Below are 27,301 nucleotides of genomic sequence, written 5' to 3' on the forward strand. Positions count from 1 at the left end.
CTGAATAGACATGGACCCCAGCCATGAAATTCAGGTTTGGATATGAATTTTGACCAACTCCTTTCAAGTTTTGTAATCTTGGAATTGGGGTACCATTGTGTAGAGAAAGAGAGAGAGAGAGAGAGATTACTAAATGTGGATCTTAGTTTAATCCAGATTTTGATAGCACTGCCCACTTCAAAAATTAGGACTCTAGCCCATCTCTAGTACTAAGTGTCCAGAACTGTGCATAATATTTTAGGCATGATCTCACCAGAATCATACAGAAAGGTACTATTAACTCTCTAGACTGTGAAATGATGTAAACATATGTCTAAAATTGCAAAGGCTTTTTATTTTGCTGCGATAACAAATAGCAAAGTCATACATAATTAGCTGTTCTCTATTACACATAGTTCTCCTTTGGTTTACAGTATTCCAGTTTCTTCCTTCCTACTCAATATCAGTTTCAGATTACTCTTCCATAGATACATTGATCATTAGCTTGCATTTATCTAATTTTGTTATTTCCTGCTCACAGTCTTAACCCTTATTTTATTCTTATGTCTTCACTGGTGTTTGAATCACCTTCCAATCTAGAATCATCTATGAATGTAAATAATATGCTGTTTTCTCATCCTCTAGATCACTAAAAACATATCAAATTAAGCACCATCCCTGCAGAATCCTCCTACAACTCAATACATTGCTGTTGATCATTAGCTTTTGTTCACAGTCCCTCAGAAAATGTTTAATCAGTATGACACCACTTGACTTTTTATGTAAAAGTTTCTGAATCAGAACACTGAACACATTATTAAAATCTGTTACTTTACAGCTCACCCACTAGTTTGTAATTAGATTTTTAAAAGCAATTAATTTTCCATCATGATTTGTTTTTATTCAACCCCCATTCCTTTGTTTTTATCAAACCCATAATTGCTTATGACTGTTATACTCTAGAAGGTTACTGGGTTTTCTTCCTCTTAATATTTTTTCCATGATTATACTCAGGATAGAGGTTTGCCTTATTGGATGTAATTGTCAGGGTTGCTTATTTTATTCCCATTTTTAAAAGTCTGGTATGACATTTAATTTTTGATATAAATCTGCTGCCTCCTTCGTTCTCCAGGATTATTTTTTTTCAGAATTATTTACCAGTGATTTAATAAATTCATTAAAAAGAAAAGGAGTACTTGTGGCACCTTAGAGACTAACAAATTTGTTAGTCTCTAAGGTGCCACAAGTACTCCTTTTCTTTTTGTGAATACAGACTAACACGGCTGCTACTCTGAAACCAATAAATTCATTGTTTCATTACTTTAAGCCATGTAGGGTGAAATCCTGGTGCTATTGAAATCAATAGAAATATCATCCACACTTGCTGATTTGCATATATTCCACTTACTATGTATTCTTGGACCTGCATTTTTGGCATGATCCTTCACCATTGAAATAAGTGGAATGTTTCTCATCGACTTCAGTGAACAGGGCTGGCCTTACCATGAGGTGAACTGAGGCAGCCGCGAGGTGCCAGACTGGAGGGCGGGGACAATAGGACCCAGAGTGTAGAAAATTGTGTCTGTTGCTGGTGCATATGTATTTTCTCTGGTCTAGATGCACAGAGATGGTGGAGTGCTGTGCTGGAGGAAGGAGGGCACCAGAGACATAACAGGCAGGCAGGAGAAAAGGTGAGAGGGAATAACAGAAAGCAGCAGGAGCTGCAGGGAGAGAGAGGAGGAGGAGCCTCTTATGCACCTCTCTAGCACCCCCAGGACCCTGGACTGATTAACACCAGCTTCTCAGGGAGCTTCCTGTTTTCCTGCTGCTTCCCTGAACCCACTTGAGGAGAACAGTCAGTCAACTGAAGTACTAGGAGCCAGTTAGGCCCTTAAGACGCTGATATCTTCCCTCACTCAAGGCCCTGCTACCAGCCTGCTTATTTGTCCCCTTCAATTGAGTGTTGAGAGCCACTATAGCTTGCACGGAACAGCGGTCATGAGAGAAAAAAGAAAATGCCCCTCTGGGGCAGAATTCAGAAAAAGTAAGAAAGCAAAGGAAGATTTTCTATCTAAGCAGGAAGGAGCTATCTCCTATCTAAGCAGGAAGGAGCTCCTGAGCTACATAGACACAAATATTCATGGTTAGCCTTCTGGCCCCAGTGAGGATGTGAGTCATGAGGAGATGCCTGATCTTCCAGTTAGTCAAGAGTGCAGGTGACCTGGCAGCTACTGCAGCATCCATATCTCCATCTCTAATGCATGTAACCATGCACATTCCTGAAGAAAATTGTAAATCAGAGAAGAGTGTGCTGGAGGCGCAAGAAACAGCTGCTGCTGAGTTTAGTTCGTTAAGTCTAGATGATCCAGGACTGTGGACCCACTTCAGCAGTAGCCTGAGGGACTTCCATGTACTGCATGGGCCACAGCAAGTGAAAAAAACTTCATGTTCCCCAAAAAACAATGAAAATAGAAGTTCCCATCCAACACATTACTGGCGTGAAATCCCCAGTGGTGGCAAAGTGGAGAGGCCATGACTTATGTACTCAAAAACCCAGAATACTGCATACTGTTTTTGTTGCAAACTCTTCCAGTCTAATGTTCTAGCCAAATTGGGTTCTACAGGAACAAAGGACTGGAAAAATCCTGGCTAGAAACCTAGCATGCCATGAGAAGGCAGCAAATCACCAGAAAGCATTCCATAGATTAAAAGAGCTTGAAATGAGACTAAGGTTAAAGGCCACATAGATGATCAGCATCAAGAGAAGATTGCATCAGAGTCTCTTTACTGGCAAAGTGTTCTGAAAAGGCTTATTGCCATTGTGAGAATACTTGCTCCCCAAAACCTAGCACTGCGTAGCACTTCAGATCAGTTGTATGTGCCAAACAATGGAAACTTCCTTAAAATTGTGGAGCTGATGGCTGATTTGATGCTGTACTCCAGGAGCATCTAAGAAGAGTCACCACCCAAGAAATGTACACACACCACTACCTTGGAAAAACAATTCAAAATGAGATTACTTGCAACAAAAGTCAAACAGAAGATTGTGGCAGATCTGAAGTCAGCAAGATATTACTCTGTTGAAACAATAGTAAAGAATAAAATTTTCAGACACATAGAAGAACATAAATTGTTGCGCAAAAGTTCACATGGTTTCTGTAAAGGGAGATCATGTCTTACTAATTTATTAGAGTTCTTTGAGGGGATCAACAAACATGTGAACAAGGAGGATCCAGTGGACATAGTGTACTTAGATTTCCAGAAAGCCTTTGACAAGTTCCACGTAAATTAAGTTGTCATGGGATAAGAGGGAAGATCCTTTCAGGATTGAGAACTGATTAAAAGACAGGGAATAAAGGGTAGGAATAAATGGTAAATTTTCAGAATGGAGAGAGGTAACTAGTTGTGAGTCCTAGGACCCAATCCTATTCAACTTATTCATAAATGATCTGGAGAAAGGAGTAAACAGTGAGGTGGCAAAGTTTGCAGATGATACTAAACTGCTCAAGATAGTTCAAACCAAAGCAGACTGTGAAGAACTTCAAAAAGATCTCACAAAACTAAGTGATTGGGCAAGAAAATGGCAAATAGAATTTAATGTGGATAAATGTAAAGTAATGCACATTGGAAAAAATAACCCCAACTATACATACAATATGATGGGGGCTAATTTAGCTAATTTAACTAATCAGGAAAAAGATCTTGGACTCATCGTGGATAGTTTTCTGAAGACGTCCACGCAGTATGTAGCGGCAGTCAAAAAAGCAAACGAGATGTTAGGAATCATTAAAAAAGGGATAGAGAATATCTTATTGCCCTTATATAAATCCATGGTACACCCACATATTGAATACTGTGTACAGATGTGGTTCCCTCATCTCAAAAAAAGATATACTGGCATTAGAAAAGGTTCAGAAAAGGGCAACTAAAATGATTAGGGGTTTGGAATGGGTCCCATATGAGGAGAGATTAAAGAGGCTAGGACTTTTCAGCTTGGAAAAGAAGAGACTAAGGGGAGATATGATAGAGGTATGTACGGAGGGACTTTGACAAACCAGTAAAGTGCCTGAAACCACTATGACTTATTGCTAAAAGCAGCCAAGTCAGCAGGCTTAGCTTAACCAAGGCGGGAAGAAGGTCTTTGGATGCCACAGAGAGGGCAGCTTGACCCTGTGTCCTTCCTGATAAGAATTGTGCTGAAGTGGCTGTTATATGCATTTTAGAGGAGCAGGATGTGCCCCAAGAATGTCTATTGGGGGCCTCAAGGCTGCAAACTCTGGAAAAACCCACACTCGGTTAATCAATAATCAGAAGGAACTTTTTGCTGAACCTCTGAAACTGCTTGTAACAAGTTTTCTTTAAGGGACATGTCTAATGTATAAATAAGGGGAAAAAGTTTGAGGTAGTTGGACTCTTTTTGGACTCTCCCTCTGGATACATCTTGCAGTCCCAACCGGCAGACGAAAGATTTGGCCACCAGATGCTGGCCGCTGTGCCACTCGAGAGCCATACTCAGCTTTGGTAATTATCAAGGGTTGGGGGTGTTTTACTAACCTTTTGCGGACGTGCGTAAGTGCTTGAGACTAAGTAAAGTTTAGCTTTAAGCGAAAGCACTTTTGCGTTGTCCTGTTTGTACCAGCCGGCTATTGGTCAGACAGCCATGTCTCCCCTGATTTATTTCCTGACACCACCTCGCACAGAGTAAACGTTACCAAGAGCTTTGGGTTGAAAGAACCCTGGGTAACAGTATATAAAATCATGAGTGGTGTGGAGAAAGTGAATAAGGAAAAGTTATTTACTTTTCCCCATAATATAAGAACTCGGGGCCATCAAATGAAATTAATGGATAGCAGATTTAAAACAAATAAAAGGAAGTTCTTCTTCACTCAGCGCACAGTCAACTTGTGGACAAGGACTATAACAGGGTTTAAAAGAGAACTGGATAAATTCATTCGCTATTAGCCAGGAAGGGTAAGAAATGGTGTGCCTAGCCTCTATTTGTCAGAGGGTGGCGATGGATGGCAGGAGAGAGATCACGAGATCATTACCTGTTAGATTCACTCCCTCTGGGGCACCTGGTATTGGCCACTGGCGGTAGACAGGATACTGGGCTGGATGGACCTTTGGTCTGACCCAGTATGGCCTTTCTTATATTCTGTTATTCTGGACTGCACACCTGACATCAGCCATATGGAACAAATTACTTTAATGGTGCGTTTTGTAACAACAGAACCGAGTGAAAATATCCCTGCAATGGTGACTGTCAGAGAGCATTTTCTAGATGTTGATGATACTACAGGAGCTGGTATGAAAAATGTGCTTCTTAAAAACCTGGAAGATACAGGAATTGCGATAGCTGACATGAGAGGTCAGGGCTATGATAATGGTGCCAACATGAGAGGAAAGAAAGAGGAGTGCAGACACGGTGCCAACATGAGAGGAAAGAAAGAGGAGTGAAGACACGGAGCCGAGAGTTAAACCTTCGAGCTTTTTTTGTCCCATGCAGTTCTCATTAACTTGGTGGTCAGTGACGCAGCATCAGCATCTAATGAGGCTGCTAAATTTTTTAATGTAATTCAAAGCATCTATGTATTTTTCTCTGCATCAACTCATCGATGGCAAATTTTGAAGCAACATCTGGGAACATCCTCTCTGACACTGAAACCACTGAGTGCCACACGATGGGAAAGTCGAGTGGAGGCGATAAAACCTATCAAACACCAAATTGGGAAGATGGATGATGCCATAGTTGCCATTATGGAGGATAATGCTATGACTGGTACTGTTCGTGGGAGAACAGTGGCAGAGGGAAATGGAATCACCAGAAACATACATAACTTCAAATTTCTGTGTGGTTTAGTGTTGTGGCATGACATACTGTTTGAAATAAATGTTGTAAGCAAAAGACTCCAAGGTGTTGACATGGATAGGTCTGGAGCAATGGACCAACTGGACAAAGCAAAGTCATACCTACAGTCTTACCGATCAGATGAGGGATTTCAAAACATTCTGAAGAGTGCACAGAAGTTGGCAGAAGAACTTCACACAGAAGCTATTTTCCCACCCATTCAAGAATACAAGAGTCACTGAAGAAGAAGACATTTTGCTTACGAGGCATGAGATAATCCGATAAGAGACCCCAAACAACAATTCAAAGTTGAATTCTTTAACCAGGTGCTAGGTTGTGCAATACAGTCAGTTGAAGAATGTTTCATGCAGCTCAAGGAAAACAGCAGTATATTTGGGATGTCGTATGATATTCCAAAACTCCTCACTATACCTAAAGAAGACCTACACCAGCAATGCAGGGCACTAAAGACAGTGTTGACACATGATGACATGCGCGATATTGATGCGAGTGATTTAGGTGATGAACTGAAAGCCCTTTCAAGATACATTTCAGCAGGATCAACTCCAAAGGCTGTTCTGGAATATATGTGCACAAATAAAATGACCACCCTCTTTCTAAATGCTTTTGTTGCTCTGCACATACTTCTAATATTTCCTGTAACAGTTGCCAGTGGAGAACGCAGCTTCTCCCAGCTGAAGTTAATAAAAACACATCTACGCTCCACAATGGCACAGGAGAGGCTGTTCGGCCTTGCAACCATCTCAATAGAGCATGAGCTGGCCCAGACTGTGGACCTTCAGAAAGCAGTTCAAATCTTTGCAACCAAGAAGGCATGGAAAGCACCACTTCAATTATTCAAACGAATAAAAATGCCAGTGTTTACTAGGCAGACAAGAAAAGTTACATTTGCTGTTCAGGCGTTTGAAAGTTAAGCGTTGCTTAACATTTTTGAACAAGGCATTTTAAGTTGTTTGGTTTCCTTTATTGGGGTAGGTAGCAGAGCAGTACCATGAGAGGAATAGAACAGGAAAAAGGCAGAATTGAGTCCTTTCAAAGTTTTGGACCAAGCGAGGGAGCATAGGGGCATCATTTGAGCTCCCCACCTCAGGTGCCAAAATGTTGTGGGCTGGCCCTGTCAGTGAAAGCAGGATTAAGCATTTTATTAATGGCTATATTAACAAAATCAGCTATTACTTCTGAATTGTCAATGTCCCTAGTCCGGTGATGCTTTTTTTACTCTCGTTATCTTTATATCCTCTCTCAAATGTGCCTTTCTTGGCCTATATTTTCTGTTTTTGAGGATAATAGCTGGCCTTACTAATAAATATTTGGGATCTTTCTCTTGCTTATTCCAGCTGCTAATACCCTAAATAAACTGAAGACTGACAAGTTAGTTTGCTTCACGCCTTGATGTCTTTGGCTGAGAAGGGCTGAAGTTAAATAGCTTGTACTTTGCACCTGTGACACTCATTAGAGAAACAGACCATACTAGAATTGTAAGTTGACCTGCAGTAGATCTTGGATGTTCCAGTGGATGGAACACAGGGGCTGCTACTGTATTACTTGTGAACATGCTGCAAAATTCCAGTATAAATAAGAATGTTGAAAAAAGAGATATTTGTCCTATTTCTAACCTCACTTTTACACCATTGATTTGTTGTCTAAACAAATATCCTCTTCCAGGGCTACTTCACAGGGGTACAGGCTGTCTGTTTCATGGGAAAGCATCATAATTTCAGTTCACTTCTCATTTTTTAGCTTATCTGAAAACTTCCACTCCTTAGAAAGCTTCACATAAAAAGAGAGTACCAGCTGTGAAAATAGCAGAGGCCAGTATTGCTATTGTAGCAGGGATTCCTTGATTGGGTCCTATGCCATACTCATTATTAGGGATGGTTGAATTATTATTTATGGATATTATTATCTATTTATTTGTATTTCAGTAGCAGCCCCAATGTGCTCAGTGATGTTGACACACAATGTGAGAGGAATTGCTTAATTTCTAAGAAAAAGTTTTTCATTGGGAATAAAGTATTCCCTGAATGAAAGGGGAAAAAAATTGTTGACTCCATTATCATTTACTATTAGTTGACCATCTTGAGCACTTGTTGAATAATGAAAAAAAATTGTTTTAATGATTAGTTCACTTGAAAAAAATGCCAAAATTCATTCAGTAAATTATTTGCATCAAATAATTCAGCCAGCTCTAATAACAGTGGTAGCAGTTTCTGTAGTTGTTCACAATATTAACACCAGATTGTGAACTCCTTATGCCGTCCCAGAACTTAGGCTGTTGTTAAATGCATTTCTAAAGCATTCTTCATCATTGAATTTTAGGCTGATTCTCAGAGACAAAAGTCACAAATATTTTCATTCATTTGACACAAAAATTGTATCTAGATAATGACTTTGTTTTAATTTAGAAAGACAATCACATAGAATTATTGTAAAAGTTGAGCAACTAGCATCCTTGATTTCCTCTTTCATCCCTATTCATAAATATATATATTATATATATATATATATATATATATATAATATACATATATATATATATATTATAGCACTAAACTATATCTAGAATGGATTAAGATAGGTAGAGTCCTTTCTTCAAAAATGAACCCTAAGGAATTAAAGCTGTAAACACTTGTTCATTTTTGTTTGTTTTTTGTTAAAACCACAGAAACCGTCAGCCCCCGAGGAATGAGATAATGGTTGTACTCCATAGGGTATTACACTAAACAAAATCTAGAGGTATATGAATGGTGGTAGAATAGGAGACTGCATGTGTGGGAAGGAGTGGGAAGTCTCTTCATATGGCATCCATGGTGCATGGCGTGCTTTAGATTGGCAGGTTGTGGCTCCTTCCTCTCATTCATTTTTATGACATGACTTGCACGGAGTGTTGGGTGTTCTGTTTTAACAGCATGTGGAATGAATTGTAAATGTTTTGATAATGAATGGATTCAAATATTTGTAATACCGAATGACCCCAGAGAGTGAAAAATATCTATATTTGTCTCTCATGTGGTAAGATTTTTTTATTGCAGGTCTCTCCGTGCAGATGTTAGCATTTGTGTGAATCCCTGTCTGGTGACTAGTGTAGTCCTAAAAGTAGGTCTGGTATTATCCTGCCTCACGTACTTTCTCCTCCTCTCGCTGTAGAGCCAACCTCTCCACCCCCAAGGCAGTGGTGATGATAAGTCATGAAACTGAACAATATAAAATTTAAAGTAGCCATTTTTTCTAGGATTTTGTACATTTCACAGAAATGGCTTTAATTAAGCTGTGTCCCAGATCGCAGCAAAACTATCAAAATCAGCACATTGTCTAGTCATGACTGAACAAAGTGGGCTATATGTAGGAGAAAGGAAAAAATAAAGGCAATTTATCTCAAGCCATGAGGGACCTCCTTGCCACAGATGTCTTCCTGCCACTGCAGGGTGTCCTACAGGGACGTATTAACATTGTGTATAGTAAGAGAGAAAAAGCAGAAATTTATAAATAAACCCATTACAGTATGGTTACCACCTGCTCACATCTTCACATCTTTCTGTAGTTGTCTTATCCTTATATAACAGAGGCACATTGGGACAGTATCCTAATTGACAACAAACCTATCTCACATTCGATTATATGCCATTCTCTCTGTATAAGGAAATGATTTTAGTAGAAGAATCCCATCCTTATTTTCCTCTTTCCCATCCTTATTTTCTCCTGTCCTGTTTTGTCTTTGGAAAGGTAAGGAGAAAAGTGGGCACCTTAAATATAGGAAGAAGTAGTGTTTATCTTCTTAAAAGTCAATATAGTCACTTTTTTAAAAAAGTGAATTGAAATCTTGAAGATTATTTTTCTTCTCTCTAGTCAGTTTGTCATGATATCATATAGTGAAAAGTTTTTAAGAAATGCTAAATGTTAAAGAGATGGGAGACATTTATACTTGATATAAAGAGGTACAACTCCCACTGGTTTTAATAGGAGTTGTAACTGCTTATTCCAGAACAAAATTTGGCGCATAATCTGTGAATTACATAATTTTAGGAGCTTTAGTTACATCAGACTACTAAAAAAATTATACTGACCTTTCAAAAAATCAGCATTGCCTTTATATTATTGCATTAGTAAGACATTTTCCTTTAATAATATATATTAAAATTGTATACTATACGTGTGTGTATCATGCCCATCTTTCATTGCAATGACACTAGTGGTAGAAATATGCCAGGTAGCATTGGGGAAAAATATATAATATGAAAATGTGTATATTGATATATATATGCATAAAATAGAGACACTTGGTCATGACGGTATATTTTATATATGGTATATTTCTTCCATCAGTTGCATTGCAAAATAAGAGTGTTGCTATGAAAAGCTCTTAAGATAAATATTTTAGTGCAAGCCATCAGGGATGTTAGCATGAATTATTGCTACATATACAAAAGGGGAGTTGGTTTTTTTAACAGTACGTATTAAGAAAGTGCCATAGATATATAGTTTGTTACATTTTGAAAGAAAACCATTTGGAACAGAACTGAAGTGATTTTGCTTTGGCTAATACACTTTCCAATCATATCTAATATAAATGTATTGTTTTCAGCTTCTTGGTTAGCTTCATGGTGGATGCCCGTGGTGGTGCCATGCGAGGTTGTAGACACAACGGGTTAAGGATCATTATTCCTCCTCGGAAATGCACTGCCCCAACACGAGTAACCTGCAGATTGGTGAAACGCCATAGACTGGCCACCATGCCGCCGATGGTGGAAGGAGAAGGTCTGGCCAGCCGCCTGATTGAAGTTGGACCTTCTGGAGCTCAATTTCTTGGGTAAGACTTTCTGTTTGACCTAAATAAAAATGATAGGTATAGCTCCATCCGTTTTCAAATTTCACTGGGGTAGCCCCTGCTTCAAGATTTAAATTGAAAAGGTCTGTTTAGTATACTGTTACATACTGATCATAACGTTATAGGCTCCCTAGTGCAAATCAGCGATTAGCTTGTCAGCAATTCACTTAGCTTGTATGCCTTTTCATTTGAAAACACTGATGTTTTTTAACCACTAACACTAAGGTTTATTGTGCTTCCTTGAATAAGTTTATTAATCAGTGCCATGCTAGTAAAATGGAAATCGCATTGCTGTCAGTGTTAGGCAATTCATACTCTATTTAAATCATCCACAATTAAGGCATGAATAAGAAATAGCACAGCACTGATCTAAAACCAAATTTAAAGCCTGCTACAGATACAGCACAAGTTAAAGCTACTTATAGTAGAAACTTGTGTTTTGTCTATAGGCCTGCTGTCAATAATTTGGACTATCTGGGAAGCACAAGCCTTTGATTTTTCTGGGGTTAAAATTGCATGTTCAAACAATAGGACAACTCAGGAATTCTTTAGCAGTTTATTTTGTCCTATGTTGCAATACCCAATAGAAAGATCAGAACTGCAACTACTGCTGTGCTTGTTTTAGCAATTTTCAGCTGAAACCAGCCGTTCTCCACACTTTTGTTTGTTTTATCAGCTATTCTCCTTATCAACTGTAGCATCCAAAAATGGATGATTGAAGGAACCCCTCCAATAGAGTGAATGACTTAAGTTGGAAACTGACGAATGAAGTTATGAAAGGCAACAATTTAAATCCATTTTGAGACAACTCAATTGTAGTTAAGTCCTGTCATGTAAAGGTGGTCAGCAGAGCCACCTTCTGAAATTATATCTGGAGGAATGAGCTTGAGAAAGAGTGAGAGGTGGTTTGATATTTTTCAAAAACACATTGAATCGAGTATGAGAGGAGAAAGTTTCCATGCTTGTTCCCAATATTTTATTGATGCTGTTCTTTAATAATGGCTCAGGAAGGGTTATGAAACACTGGGAACATAAAGATAGAGGCCAGTCCTGTTCTGTGACAAATGGGGTGCTCGTAGGTTTCAGATGCATCAGCAGAAAAGCGGCCAACCAAAATGCTAATTTAATATTCTCTTCAAATCTAGGTCAGTTCTTATCAAAAACCAAATTTAAAATACCAGCAGAATACCTCTGCTGTCATAATCATTTTTTCTCTAATCTTCTCTCCTTTCCCACATTCACGCTAAATGCAGTACCTTTTATTTTTTTTAAATGGTACTTCCATCCAATGAGGAATCTCAATAAAAACTCATCTGAATAACACACATGCATACATTAGTCAGAGTTTTTGTGTCGCTCCTCATAGGTTTATCCCCTACTAATGGGCATTTTTCTGGGTGGCGTCCTGGCAGTGAAATCAGGTATTGTGTACTGTACCTGCCAAATATTACGGTACTACACTGACGCATCCATTCTAAGAGCCGGATTCTGCTCCCATAAAGTTCAGTGACAAAACTTCCATTGACATTAATGGAAGCATTTCATTAATTTCTATCAGCAGTGGAGCACAACTAGGGCAGAACCTTATTCAGTGTTTCACCTAATTCTACTCTGTTGACCAGACAGTGGCACTGGGGTTCTGAAAAAAACATACATAAAGCTTATTTATGTTCTTTCTTTCATTGCTGCTTTTGGATGTACTCAGTAAACTTCATCTGCCTACGGCTCCTCCCCCACTAAATGAGGGAGAAAGCTTGGTCAGCCGAATCCTTCAGCTGGGGCCTCCTGGAACCAAATTCCTTGGGTAGGAGAGACTTAAAACAAATTGATGGATGCTGGCCTCCCCTTTCTTCTCCTTCTCCTGCAATATGATTTTTTTTTATGTCATTGTGCCCATGACATTTTCCCTTTCTATGATTTGAAATTTTGTATATCTAACCTTTAGTGGACCATTTTCCAATCCTTGTGGTATGTGGTTTTTGTTTTGGTGGTATATTTATACCTTTTTTTGTAAAGTTCCGTGACCTTCATTTTTGTTTTAGCATGAGATCTTCCTAGCTGTAAAATGTGCCAGCTGTTTTGTGCTTGTCGTCTGTAGCAAAGCAACCTGGATTGGAACTAAAAAGAATCTTCTGTGTGTGTGTCTATTTTGCACCCATTGCTACCAAACCGATAGTAATATGTTATATGTTGGATATAATATAACATAGTATGAATAAGCATGACACTTATCAAGTACATGATGGCCTATATTATTATGCACTCGTGAGGTATATGTATACGTGTATATTTATATTTTCTTCCAGAGTGTAGAAAATACCAGAGTTATGAGTGTGTGTCTATATACACACCCACACACATATATATTTACGTGTGTTCATAATTGAACAAATTCTTATCTCCTCTACACTAGTAGAAATCCAGATTAATGTTGGTGTAAATCAGCATAAGTGAGAGATTAATCAAGCCCATGGATTTCAGTGACATTATTCTGATTTTCACTAGTATACCAGATTAGAATTTGTCCCACTGTCTGTATATACTGCAGTGGATTCTCTTTGAAATGAGATTGGACAGGTTAACACACATGGTGGTGACAGCTAAAATGAGCATGAGTTTTAGTAATTTTATCAGTTTGCAACAACACGATAAAATCTCTGTTCAAACTACTGCTTCCTTACTGAGTGCTGTCTACAGTGTGTAAAGAGATGTATGCACATCTAAACTGTCCTACCGTACATACTGGGTCCTTATAAAAGGTGAAGATGCTCTAGTGACCCACTGATATGCTGTTCAGGATTGCATCCAACTATGCTGGAGAAATGGGTAGAATTCCAGGTTACTTTGTAACAGACTGAATGGATTGCGGTTACTTCTATTTCTTCCTCTCTCACCCATATACATTTAATGTGCTATGTTGCTGTGTCAGGCCTGTGATCGTGGAGATCCCCCATTTTGCAGCTCTGCGTGGGAAAGAGAGAGAGCTGGTAATCCTGCGCAGTGAGAATGGGGACAGCTGGAAGGAGCATTTCTGTGAATATACTGAGGATGAACTGAATGAAATCCTCAACGGAATGGATGAAGGTACTCAGTGCTGGGACAAGGGTGGAGTGAGGGTTGAAGAGGATAACAGAGGAATTAAAATGATCCTTTGTCTGTATTATTCCTATATCTGGAGAAGACCTAGTTTATCTCCTCTCTGATTGATTGCCTCACTACTGACCTTCTCCCCAGAGGCCGTGTTGCCACATTCTGCTGATGTTTCAAAGGAATCATAGTGGAACATCATAACATGCTTAGTATACATGGCAGTGCTGGGGGTATATGTTTGCTGACATCCTAGCACATTTAGAAGCAGCAAAGGGGAAAAAATATCTGGTATTATCTGGTAAAGAGCAGTTCTTCTTTGAGTGCTGGTCCTTAAGTGTATTCTACATGTGTGCAGGTGTATACATGTGTGCCATGCGCCTGAGTCCAGAAGTTGGCCACCACATGTGCGCAGTAGGTCTCCTCATGCTCCCAACCGAGGGAATAAGAGCCAGTGTGGGCCAATGCCTCTTCAGTCCCTCTTTCTCAGTTCACGCTTCTGCTGTGGATGCAGCAATGGTATCTGCAGTACCGCAAGCATCTTTGCCTCCGGCTTCCTGACTCACTCCCAGCTCCAGTCTGAGCACTGCTTGCCAATAACCCCCATGTGGAATGGACATAAGAATCAGCACTCGAAGAAGAAATGGAGGTTACTTCCTGTAACTGGAGGTTCTTTGAGATGTGTGGTCTCTATCTCTGGATTCCACTTCCCACCCTCTGTCCCACTGCTTCGGAGCCTGTTGGATTTGTGATAAGAAGAGGGACTGGAGAGATTTCAGCCTGCGCTGGCTCTTATACCTTCAGTCACAAGCATGAGGAGACACCTATTGCATATGTGGTGGCCAACGGACACTGCTTGTAAGAATTTCCGGATTCGGGTACATGCATATCCACATGTGGAATACACATAGGGACCACACATGTCAAAGAACTTCCAGTGACAGTAAGTAACCTCCATATATAAAACGTTTATCTTAATGTTTAACTCCCTTTTGGTACATGAATTCCCATGCCCTTTTCACAATACTAAACTAAGAGCTTCCTTCGCAAATATCTCACCATGCTGTATTTTATTACCTTTTATGGATGGCTGCTTGTTTGGAGGGGCTGAGTAATCATAGATACTATTGCAACTTGAGGGGATAGTAATAACTCCATAGTGGCACTGACCATGATCTACGGCAGGCAGATGGGCAGGGAGATGCTGGAGTCGAGGACGTACCTGAAGGATGAATTTTAGTTTTTAGAAAGCTTGCTTAGATCTTCATTCAGTATGGTACTTGAGCATGTGCCTAACGTTAAGCATGTGAGTAATACTATCGAACTGAATGGGACTGTCTATGTGTTTAAATCACATACTTAAGTAACTCACTGATTAGAGCTTTGTGCTGTTGATTTTATCCTTGGCCTTCAAGTAGGTACATAGTGTAAAGTTCAGCTCAAACCAAAGTTCTTGATTTATATGTCCCCCACATTACAGGAAAGTAAAGGTCTGGTTCTGAATTAGGTGTTTTGGGCTATCTCTAATCCCCCCTTCAGAATTCTGGCTTTTACCGTTTTTGCTTTACATTTCAAAGGTCTTTAAAGCTTTTCACCTTTAATTGCTATGTATGTATAGCTTTTCTTGTCTGGAAATTGCTGTGTTGGCTCTATGAAATTCTTGTTGTGTGAACATGACTCATTTTTCACTTAGTACTTGACACTCCAGAGGAGCTTGAGAAGAAGCGTATCTGCCGTATCATCACCAGGGATTTCCCACAGTACTTTGCAGTGGTGTCCCGGATCAAACAGGACAGCAACCTCATTGGACCTGAGGGAGGTGTGCTTAGCAGCACTGTAGTACCACAAGTGCAGGCAGTCTTTCCAGAGGGCGCACTAACCAAGCGAATTCGTGTCGGCCTGCAGGTACAGAGAAGCAGTGACAAGGCTTATTACACCTTCCTCATTGGCTTTTTATTTGAGCCATGACCCTGGTAAAACAATATATTTTCTCTATTTCATAATCAGCAGACAGCTGAACAGCTCACCATTTGCCCACTGCTATCTAAAATACCACTACAGCAAAATAAAAATTGTGGGAGAGAGAGTCAGGTCTAGAAGCTAAAGCAAGGTAGTGAGAGTCAGATTTCTTGAGTTTTACTCATGACTCTGTCACTGACTGACTGTCGGATATTGGGCAAGTCATTTAACCTCTCTGTGCTATGATGGTAATACTAACATAGCTCACAAAGGAGTTGTGGGATTTAATTATGACTTGCTACATAACACAGGCAGGGGTCAGATACATTCATTTACATCTTCATTAAGCTACATTTCCATATTGTTTATTCATTTTTGTCTTGTTACTTTGGAAAGGCCCAACCTATGCACAATGAACTTGTAAGGAAGATTTTAGGGAACAAGGCAACCTTCAGTCCTATAGTCACCCTGGAGCCAAGAAGGAGGAAATTCCACAAGCCAATCACAATGACTATTCCTGTCCCCAAAGCCTCCAGTGATGGGATGATGAATGGTTATGGGGGAGAAACACCCACTTTAAGATTACTATGCAGCATAACAGGTAGGCTTAGTGCACCAGAGTTTTGTATGTGATGCAGACTCTTGAGATCACAAAGTGTTGTTGGTCAAATGTATTAAAAGATTACATTGACATAAATCTCTGTAAAATCTTTGCTGGGGATGGTGTATGAAAATAAACTGCATTCACTCCACTGGAGTGGAACTGATGTTTCACCACTTGGGAGAACAGCAGCAGTATTGTGTATTTTTGTCCATGCTGTATAGCCCCATGCTTTTCACTTCTTAGCATTTTCTTCATTGGTTCTGTTTATGGAGCACCATATTCTGGTCAATGATGTCCAAACATTCATGACACATAAGGAAACACAATCAATGTCTCAAAGAGTTTAGGGCCAAATTTGGAACCCTTGATTTTCTTTGGTAAGCTCATCCCATTGAAATCAGTTATGAGTAACTGCTCATTGATATGAGTGAGGGGTTCACAATCTGGCATATAAAATATAATCCAGACAGATTTTTCTATAAATGTGCAAAATATTCTTCTGCAGAATTAATTCTGCTGAAATAAATAGCAAAACTTGAACTTGAGTCTAATCAGAATAATTGGAAAAGGAAGTTCTATACGCTAGAAATCACAAATTTATTGTGATAATTTCTTCCTCCCAAGTACAACTTCAGCAGAGTTGTTACTGGGATAATTTCCCACTATATGGGTAAAGAATCTGGAATGAGCAGAAGTTATGTTTTTCTCCTTCTTAGCATTTGCGCAACATGCCTCAGGTGGCACGTGATCAGGATTCATTACTGAATTTGGTCTGCTGGTTAGATCATTAGCTTTCCTGGCTTGGGCTGGGTACTGACAGGAAGTGTGACATGAATGCTGATCCATGTCCCCGTTATGTTTAGTTATGACATACAGTAACTCCTCACTTAAAGTTGTCCTGGTTAACGTTGTTACGTTGCTGATCAATTAGGGAACATGCTCATTTAAAGTTGCGCAATGCTCCCTTATAACGTTGTTTGGCAGCCGCCTGCTTTGTCCACTGCTTGCAGGAGGAGCAGCCCTTTGGAGCTAGCTGGTGGGGGCTTGGAGCCAGGGTGGACCGACAGCCCCCTATCAGCTCCCCGCTCTCCTAAGTTCCCTGTGCAGCAGCCGTCTAGCAGGCTATCAGTTGCTGGTGGTTCAGCTGTCCCTCCCCCACTGCCATGTTCTGCTCCTGTCCTCTGCCTTGGAGCTGCTCCCAGGAGACTCCTGCTTGCTGTGCAGGATGGGGGGACAGAAGGAGGCTAATGTTAGAGTGTCCTCCTCCCCCCGGCTTACCCCTTCTCCATATAGAGCAGAGTGGGGACATGACAGGGCTCAGGACGGAGGGAGCTTGCTGGCCGCTGCTGCTGTCTCAACTTCCTGATATACTTAAAAAGGCAATGTACTTAGAGTGATGTCAGCATACTTAAAGGGGCAATGCGCGTCTCTCTCTCTCTCCCACACAAAGGGTGTGTGTCTCTGTCTCTGTCTGCCATGCTGTCTCCCCTCCCTCCATTCGTGCTGCCTTGTAGAGTGTAAGGCTACATTAACAACAATGTGTTAACCCTTGTGGGCTCAGCCAAATGCTAGTTCATCATTTAGCCGTAAGGCATTCGCTGGGAAATATCTTCTACCCTCTAACTTCACCACCTCAACCAAGCTTCACAGTCATCATTGCTGTGTACAGTATTAAATTGTTTCTTTAAAACTTATACTGTGTGTGTGTGTGTGTGTGTATATACATATATCTATATATTTATATATATAGTATATTTTTTTGTATGGTGAAAAAAAATTTCTCTGGAACCTAACCCCCTCATCATTTCGCTTAAAGTCACATTTTTCAGGAACATAACTACAGCGTTAAGCGAGGAGTTACTGTACAGAAAATTTTAGCCTCATCTTTTTGCTTTACTGTGTCAGAGGTTTGCATTTAGCTGTAGGTCCCATACAGTTTCAGATGCCATTTGAAAAGATTGTTTCCAGAGCTGTGCTTCAGCACTCATCGTTCGAGAATATGAATATTGGTTTATTTAGGCAAACTCTCTCCTTGGCTAAATCCACGCGATCCTGTTAACATCAGTGGCATAACATCAGGTGTAACTGAAGGAAAAATGGGGCCTATTGTTTACAACAATTTGAAACATGCTACAAATTTCCTACAAAAAAGAGGGCTGGGGTTTTGCTTATTTTTAAACTATTATTTCTATTTATTTATTTATTTATTTATTTATTTTATTCTTTCAGGTGGAACTACCCCTGCTCAATGGGAAGATATTACAGGAACAACACCATTAACGTTTGTCAATGAATGTGTTTCCTTCACAACAAATGTGTCTGCCAGGTACACACACAGCAAAACATCTCTGTTAAACTGAACCCTTTAAATCTGGTCCTTTTTTCTTCCATGCATTTCTCACTTATATCTAACATCTCTTTTGGAAGAGGTTTAGTTTAGTTTTGTTTAACCATTATCTTCTATATAGCAGAATAAGCTGATTATTTTAAAAAAAGAAAAGGAGTACCCGTGGCACCTTAGAGACTAACAAATTTATTAGAGCATAAGCTTTCGTGAGCTACAGCTCACTTCATCGGATGGCTCACGAAAGCTTATGCTCTAATAAATTCGTTAGTCTCTAAGGTGCCACGGGTACTCCTTTTCTTTTTGCGAATACAGACTAACACGGCTGCTACTCTGAAACCTGATTATTTTAGACTGTTTAGTGGCAAAAGATAGCCACAGTTCAGCAAGGTACTTAAGCCTATGTGTAACTTTACCCACTGAAGTCAATGAGACGACTCAAATGTTTAAAAGTATGGACGCTCTTAAGAAAATTGCTATAGTATGAATGATTAGACCCAGAGTGCATCCAACCAAATGGGATGTGAGAGGAGATTTTATAATTGGCCCAACTGCATTCATATGATCTTTTATGCCTGAAGATGTTTTTTTTACAGACATACCTGGGATTTGCACTTGCTGAATTAAATGGGAATTTTATTGTAGATTTCAGTAGGTGCAGAGTTGCAGTATCAATGAACCCCTTTGAAACCCCACCATGATTTTGCCTGATAGGTGCTTCTTGACTGGGCAGCCAAAAGTCCTTTGTTTAAACAGTTAATTGAAGATTCATCCAAGGAAAACCCACCAGGGGAAAGAGGTTGCTTTTGTACTTGGTTTACAACTTATAAAATAATATGTTACTTCCAGCAATCTCAAAAGAATCAGAAATCGGAGAGGGAGAACTTGTATAATGACCTGGAAGGGGTCCTGTATGTAAATCACAACGAGGCACACTCTACAAACTGAGTGAAGCTTACATGAAAACGAACAGCAGTAACACATCCTTCCATTTGCAAACAAAGCAATTGCACACTAACTTATTCTAAATTAATTCAGCTAAAGTATCTGCTTATCTGCAGATTTTGCTGCATTGCAGATACAACAGAGACATGATGTTAGCAGCTGTTCAGTGTCACCGAGGTGAAATACTTTCCTGATTAGATTCAGCTTCTGAATAACTATAAACAGAATATTCAAAAGAATCTATATTTTGTATTAACATATGGTGTTTATTATTATCTGTTATTTATATTACAGTGGAACTGAATCAAAATCTGGTAGACCCAGCAGTGGTGCTGGAACATTTTTAATAGTGAGGGTGTTGAAAGCCAGCCCCCTTACCTTTGTCCACTGCCTCCCCCCCCGGCCCAAAGTTGAGGCTGGCAGCCGGGACATGGGCACGGGGCCAGCAGCATCCCCCTGCATCCCTAGTTCCCACTTCTTTGAGGCCCAGAGGCACATCTAGGAAGATACAGTTCCTGCCCTGAAGATTTTTTAATCTATGAGCCCGGTGCTTCAAATCCTTGTGAGTACCTTCACTCATGCAACTTGTCCCATCAGGTTCAATAGAAATATTTGTATGAATAGAGCTACTCATCTGTTTATATCATTGCAGGATCAGAAGCTATTAAAACAAAGTGTCAGGTTCTCACCCCTGCTCAGAGTACTTTGCACAACTCCAGCACTGCAAAGAGGTTTTAGGCCAAGTCAACAGGCTTTCTGGGAATTTCCTTAGTGTGGCAAAATTACTAAGTAAGTTAGAAGAAAAGGAGTACTTGTGGCACCTTAGAGACTAACAAATTTATTAGAGCATAAGCTTTCGTGAGCTACAGCTCACTTCATCGGATGCATTTGGTGGAAAAAACAGAGGAGAGATTTATATACACACACACAGAGAACATGAAACAATGGGTTTATCATACACACTGTAAGGAGAGTGATCACTTAAGATAAGCCATCACCAGCAGCAGGGGGGGGGGGAAGGAGGAAACCCTTTCATGGTGACAAGCAAGGTAGGCTAATTCCAGCAGTTAACAAGAATATCAGAGGAACAGTGGGGGGCGTGGGGGGGAGGGAGAAATACCATGGGGAAATAGTTTTACTTTGTGTAATGACTCATCCATTCCCAGTCTCTATTCAAGCCTAAGTTAATTGTATCCATTTTGCAAATTAATTCCAATTCAGCAGTCTCTCGTTGGAGTCTGTTTTTGAAGCGTTTTTGTTGAAGTATAGCCACTCTTAGGTCTGTGATCGAGTGACCAGAGAGATTGAAGTGTTCTCCAACTGGTTTTTGAATGTTATAATTCTTGACGTCTGATTTGTGTCCATTCATTCTTTTACGTAGAGACTGTCCAGTTTGGCCAATGTACATGGCAGAGGGGCATTGCTGGCACATGATGGCATAGATCACATTGGTAGATGCGCAGGTGAACGAGCCTCTGATAGTGTGGCTGATGTGATTAGGCTCTATGATGGTATCCCCTGAATAGATATGTGGACACTCTGTAAAAGAATAAATGGACACAAATCAGACGTCAAGAATTATAACATTCAAAAACCAGTTGGAGAACACTTCAATCTCTCTGGTCACTCGATCACAGACCTAAGAGTGGCTATACTTCAACAAAAAAGCTTCAAAAACAGACTCCAACGAGAGACTGCTGAATTGGAATTAATTTGCAAACTGGATACAATTAACTTAGGCTTGAATAGAGACTGGGAATGGATGAGTCATTACACAAAGTAAAACTATTTCCCCATGGTATTTCTCCCTCCCCCCCCCCCCACTGTTCCTCTGATATTCTTGTTAACTGCTGGAATTAGCCTACCTTGCTTGTCACCATGAAAGGGTTTCCTCCTTCCCCCCCCCTGCTGCTGGTGATGGCTTATCTTAAGTGATCACTCTCCTTACAGTGTGTATGATAAACCCATTGTTTCATGTTCTCTGTGTGTGTGTATATAAATCTCTCCTCTGTTTTTTCCACCAAATGCATCCGATGAAGTGAGCTGTAGCTCACGAAAGCTTATGCTCTAATAAATTTGTTAGTCTCTAAGGTGCCACAAGTACTCCTTTTCTTTTTGCGAATACAAATTAACACGGCTGCTACTCTGAAACCTGTAAGTAAGTTAGGGTTGGCATAACCAGTTCTACGCCACCCTTGCTTGCATCCCGCATATATATAAAGGCATATATATATAGGACATGGCTAGGGAAAGGGGGGATGACAAGGGAGCTACAAAATATCTGCTTTTCACCAGCAGAGGGCTGTACAGAGCTCTCAGGATCTAACACCCTTTCTGCTGAACCAGTGTTAAAGTTGGTGGATGATATAGACAAACATTCGGTAGCCAGACCAAGTACTACTACTATTTTAATTAAATGAATCTACTGACAAGCAAGTCTAAGCAAAACAATGGTAAAATTGGGTCAAGCTTCTGGAGCCTTGTCTAGACAAGGGCTTTGTTGGTAGAACTGGTGAGACATTTCCCCAGGGTAGACAGCCCCACTTGCAATGAAAGCCCAGCAGCGAAGCTTTTAAAAAGTACCCAAAATGCTCAGTCTCAAACGAATGGGGAATAAACACTTTTCACTAGAGACCACAAGAGAGACCTCTTCAGCTGTATTTTGTGTCTCAACAGCTGTATGCAGCATTAGTTATGCTAAAGGTCATACATTAAAGACTTCATTCAATAGCCAGCATTGCAGATTAGACACAGTATTTGAGAGATCCAATACTAGAGCTGCACTAGGGTTAGGGCATCAACAGCAAGCCCAGATGTGGAAGTTGTTAGTGTGTGAACAATGAGTCAGAATTGTTTGACCTATAGGCCTTCTTCAACAGGGGTTTTCAAACTTTTTTTCTGGCGACCCAGTTGAAGAAAATTGTTGATCCCCACGACCCAATGGAGCTGGGGATTAGGGGTTTGGTGTGTGTGTGTGTGCAGCTCAGGGCTGGGGTTGGGGTACAGGAGGGGGTCAGGGCTCTAGGCTGGAAGGATGCAGGCTCTGGGGTGGGGCTGGGGATGAGGGGCTTGGGGTGCAGGAAGAGGCTCTGGGTTTGGGGGGGCTCAGGGCTGGGGCAGGGGATTGTGGCACAGGCTTACCTCAGGCAGCTCCCAGTCAGCAGCGCAGCAGGGGTGCTAAGGCAGGCTTCCTGCCTGTCCTGGCACCGCAAACTGTGCTGTGCCCCGGAAGCGGCCAGCAGCAGGTCTGGCTCCTAGGTGAAGGCGCGCAAGCACAACTCCCCTCAGGTCCCATTGGCCGGGAATCAGCCTATGGTAGTGCAGAGTCAGTGTTCAGGCGGGGGCAGCGCGCAGAACCCCATAGCCCCCCCGCCTAGGAGACGGACCGGCTGCTGGCCACTTCTGGGGCGCAGCATGGTGTCAGAACAGGCAGGAACTTGCCTGAGCCAGGCAGCACTGCCGACGGGACTTTTAACAGCCTGGTCAGCGGTGCTGACTACAGCTGCCGCGACTCAGTGCCTTACATTCCATGACCCAGTACTGGGTCACGACCCGCAGTTTGAAAACCACTGTTCTACAAGATCCACCTGCTCCTTTTTCACTCAGCAAGATATTTAAACCCATGCCTAAAGTAAAATACATGAAGTCAGTGAGCAGTACTGCATGTGCTTTAAAGTTAGCCACAGGCATATATACCTTTCTGAATTGAGGCCTTAAAATGGTTTTACAAAAATCACACTCCCATGCACAGGATTAAGTCCTTCCAGGTAGTGTTTGGGAAATCGGTACATTTATCTAGAATACTGAAGAAGTTGATTGGAATCTTGGCCAATTTCCTTTCCATCAAATTTAGTCTCAGATGTACTTTTTTTTCTGCTGTACATACAATCAAATTTTAAAATGTTCCTCTATTTGAGCACTCTGGAGGCTTCTCAAGGTAGGTTTGCCTCCCTGGTTTGAGTCAGATACAGTACAAGCTTTCCCTACTTCTGTAAATTAAGGACGCTTGAGTATCAGATTTGCTTCCCCATGTTCAGATGTCATCAGTTTCCACTGTTTAATCAATGAACACATTCAATGTTGTAAAGAAAGCACAGAATGAATATCCATTATTGCTCATCTTCAGTTGAGTAAGACCAGAGTAATCACGTTTCAAAGTGCATGGTTTGTGGGACGTTGCATCATGTGATCTACAGTAAGTAATAAGCCCCCTGTAGATTGTATCAGCTATGAGGAGTCTTTGACTCCTCGTGAATTCCTCCTCCTTCCTACGGGTGTCAAACTCAACCACGTTTTCCACCCACTCATCAAATTTTATTTAAATGAAATTCCATCAGCTCCAGAGATAAACTAAATGAAAATAACAGCTTTTATTCCTTTCATTTGAAAATATATAACAGGGCATTTATGCTGCTTCAGCTCAGAACTGTACAAGTTAGGATTTGTTTTTCAGTGCCTTTATTACACAAAGAGCACTCTATTTGTCTCACCAAAGTGTATGGCAGTTGTAATCAAAAATGGTAATATTTCATGTTCTTGCATTTTGAGAAGGGGTAATGTTGCTGTTTACTGACTAGCCAAAAGAGCGGGTGGAAGGCAAGGAAGTTGCTACCACTATGAGTAAGGGGAGTTTTCCTTCTGCTCAACTGGTAGAGGTCTGTTTTTGGAGCTGTAGTTCTATTCCTGGTTTCTGAGGTTTGCATGCAATTTATATAGTGATCTGTGTCTACTGTCTGCGATACATGGGCCTGTTGCAACATCACATGAATGAAAGTTGCTTTGTGAGAAATAGTGAGGAATGTTTTCAATGAACTCTGCTGGAGAAAAGTGCTAGAAGTTGGTATTCTCTTGTAAGCAGTTTAAAGTAAGTGGTTGTTAAATAAATGAAGCCAGATAAACGATGGCCTCTCATTGATTTAATCAATTTATAGGCAGGCATATTATCTAAGAAACTATGTCAGGCAGTATGGGCTGTATCATTGTGTAAAATCCAGATTATACCTGAGTTTCCAGGCTTTCATTTCTTGTTTGGGTAAATCTGCCTGGCCATAGTGCTGGAGTTGGTTAGTACTGGGGGATGTTCTCTAGGAAAAGAGTTTCCTTTCATGTCCTATCAGCAGATCGTATGTTCTGTTCACTGCTGTAAAATGCAATTTCTTGTCTAGTTGACATGGAGATTAGTATGGCATATTTTGGTTTACAGCTAAGCTTTAATGACAACAGGTTAAGTGAGCAGGTCTTTAATTCAGCAGGTTACTGTTTATTGTCCTGACCCTGCAAAGACTTCCACATATACTTAACCCAAACTTGAAATCTTTGCTGGATTAGGATCTATACCATTTTTTAAAATTTCCTTTTACCAAGAAAAAATGCATTATGGGTAGCCTGACCCTCATCTCCCCAAATTGATGAGTTTTAAATTTCTATTTTTTCTGATTTTTTTCATGTATAACTGTGGCTGTGTTACTTGATGTCAGAGGGCAATGGTACCAGGACAGTGTCTACACTACCAGTATGGAGATTTGCATTGCTTACAGCTTGCTAGATGGCCAATTCCAATAACTGCTCTTCATGTTCCTTCACAGGTTTTGGTTGGTAGACTGTCGACAGATACAAGAATCTGTTACTTTTGCCTCCCAAGTGTACAGAGAGATTATCTGTGTGCCCTACATGGCCAAATTTGTTGTGTTTGCCAAATCACATGATCCCATTGAAGCTCGATTAAGGTGCTTCTGCATGACAGATGACAAGATGGATAAAACACTAGAACAACAGGAAAACTTTGCAGAAGTTGCCAGAAGCAGGGATGTAGAGGTACAATACAAGATTATATAGTATCATTTTTTTTGTCTTCATTCACAATGTCTTGCCATATCTATTTCTAAAATCACAAATTCTGCATGCTATCTGATACACGAGGCAGAAATTGGTATTTAAGAAATGTTTTGTAATTGGATTCAAAATCAAGCTTACATCCTTCAAACCAAAGAATGTGATGGTATATTTTTGTGTGTGGAAATGTATACTGGCCTTTGAGTTTGCTTTTCTGTTCATAAAAATGAACAGCAATTGCAGAAAACTCTTTTTATACTTTCAAGTTGTATGCATAGTTTACATACCAAGTTGGTTATGTTTTGTAAGCAGAATACTCTGATCTCAGAACAAGGTGTAAGATAATTCAAAACAAGCCCCAGGTTTCAGGCCAGCTCTGAATTGACATGAAACTCTCATTTCATATCAATGGGAGCTAAGGTAGGCCATCACTGAGTGCTTTGGAAAATCCCAGTTGTAATCTTTAGATTAAAAGAAAGTATTGGGATGGTGATGGAACGAGTGGCCTGTAGATGCTTCATTCTGGAGGCTCAGAGTTCCAAGCCCTCGGGTAAAATTTTCAAAAACATCTAAGTGGCTTTGGGAGCTAGATTCCATTTTTAAAACTGACTTAGGTACCTAGAAACCTAAGTATTATTGACATTCAATGAGACTCAGGCTCCTAAATCTCTTTTGAGGCATTTTTGAAAAAATAATCTCTAACCTCATTCCTTTACTCCTCCTGCCAATAGGGTTAGAGGGTATTATATAGGTGGCATTCTCTATCGAATCCAGGGGAGGGGAGTCCTCAGGATACTGTAATGAACACTCCTATGCAAAACAGCAATATGGAAAGGTAATGGTTCCTGCCTTCATCAAACGAACTCTGCTGTGGTGTACAACCAATGCTGAGGGAGACAGGAATACTCCTGCTGAAAGGCTCGCTTTGTTTCTTGTCAAGCAAGAGTAATGCTAGTTTTGTGGGAGGAGGAAAGATTATAGTGAGAGGGCTATTTCCTGTGGCCCTTAGTGAGGCAAAACTGTCACTGAAGTTGGTAGAAATGTTGGCTAATGAAGGACCGCAGAATTTGGTACACAAAAACAGAGAAATTAGGTTGCTGGGCAGCTACAATGGAGGGAGATCACCCCAAGGGCAGGTGTAGTAGTACTGCACACCGATGCACACACCTTACAATTTTCTCAGAAGAAGGAGCAGTTTTAAACCCACCTGCGCGCTCTGTAGGAACCCTGTCTGTGGAATCTACCTGGAAGATGTTATAAATCAATGCATCTACCAGCCTGCCTCACCCACTTCCTTGCAGCCCAGGGCTGCTCACTTTGTAGCCTGTGCTTTCTGACTCCAAGACCCTCAGTGGTATGGCGGGATGAAGGCAGCTGTGCACTGCCAGTAAACATGGGGGCTGCAAGCTTTGTTCAACACTAAGAAAAGTGCACAGTGACCATTTCTGTGGTGGTCACAGGAGAGCGATTTAATTTTAATTAGCTTTATGATGTAATCTGTCAAGACAAAATCTTAAATTCCTTGTTATTCAGATAATCTCCCACTGATTCATTTAGAAGTTTGCCTGAGGAAGGAACTTGAAAAAGCCGAGTAACCACCTCAGGATTCATTCTTTTGCACTTATTAGTCATGGTTTTAATGTTTAAACAATTTAAGCTTTGTAAGGCACATCAAATTTTATAGAGGATGGGGCTCTGGAGATTTTCAAAGGCTCTAAGAGCAGTTAGGTGCCCACCTGCCAGTTTCCACCAAATACCTATTAATAATCACAAAAATCGTCAACACCTTGACAGCAGTAGTTGGATTTTGTCAGCGTGTTTACTGTTGACATCAGTGAGAAATGCAATGTTCATCCA

The 27,301-nt window shown here is 40.6% G+C and overlaps 1 protein-coding gene across 50 annotated transcripts in view; it reads left to right on the plus strand.

Annotated features, from left to right (window-relative positions):
- Window positions 1–27,301, plus strand: part of ANK2 (ankyrin 2) — a 581,571-nt gene that overhangs the window by 513,276 nt on the left and 40,994 nt on the right. For 31 of the 50 annotated variants that reach the window (XM_043513001.1, XM_043513041.1, XM_043513014.1 and 28 more), the window contains 6 exons: window positions 10,431–10,655; window positions 13,603–13,757; window positions 15,454–15,665; window positions 16,116–16,320; window positions 18,553–18,649; window positions 25,198–25,426. In XM_043513001.1, the coding sequence (XP_043368936.1) occupies window positions 10,431–10,655; window positions 13,603–13,757; window positions 15,454–15,665; window positions 16,116–16,320; window positions 18,553–18,649; window positions 25,198–25,426 (1,123 nt within the window). Of the gene's footprint in view, window positions 1–10,430; window positions 10,656–12,378; window positions 12,478–13,602; window positions 13,758–15,453; window positions 15,666–16,115; window positions 16,321–18,552; window positions 18,650–25,197; window positions 25,427–27,301 lie in introns of all 50 variants that reach the window. The other 19 variants (XM_043512995.1, XM_043512994.1, XM_043512996.1 and 16 more) reach the window with 1 other exon arrangement.

Source organism: Dermochelys coriacea, chromosome 4, assembly GCF_009764565.3.
Source record: "Dermochelys coriacea isolate rDerCor1 chromosome 4, rDerCor1.pri.v4, whole genome shotgun sequence".
Classification (NCBI taxonomy): Eukaryota; Metazoa; Chordata; order Testudines; family Dermochelyidae; genus Dermochelys; species Dermochelys coriacea.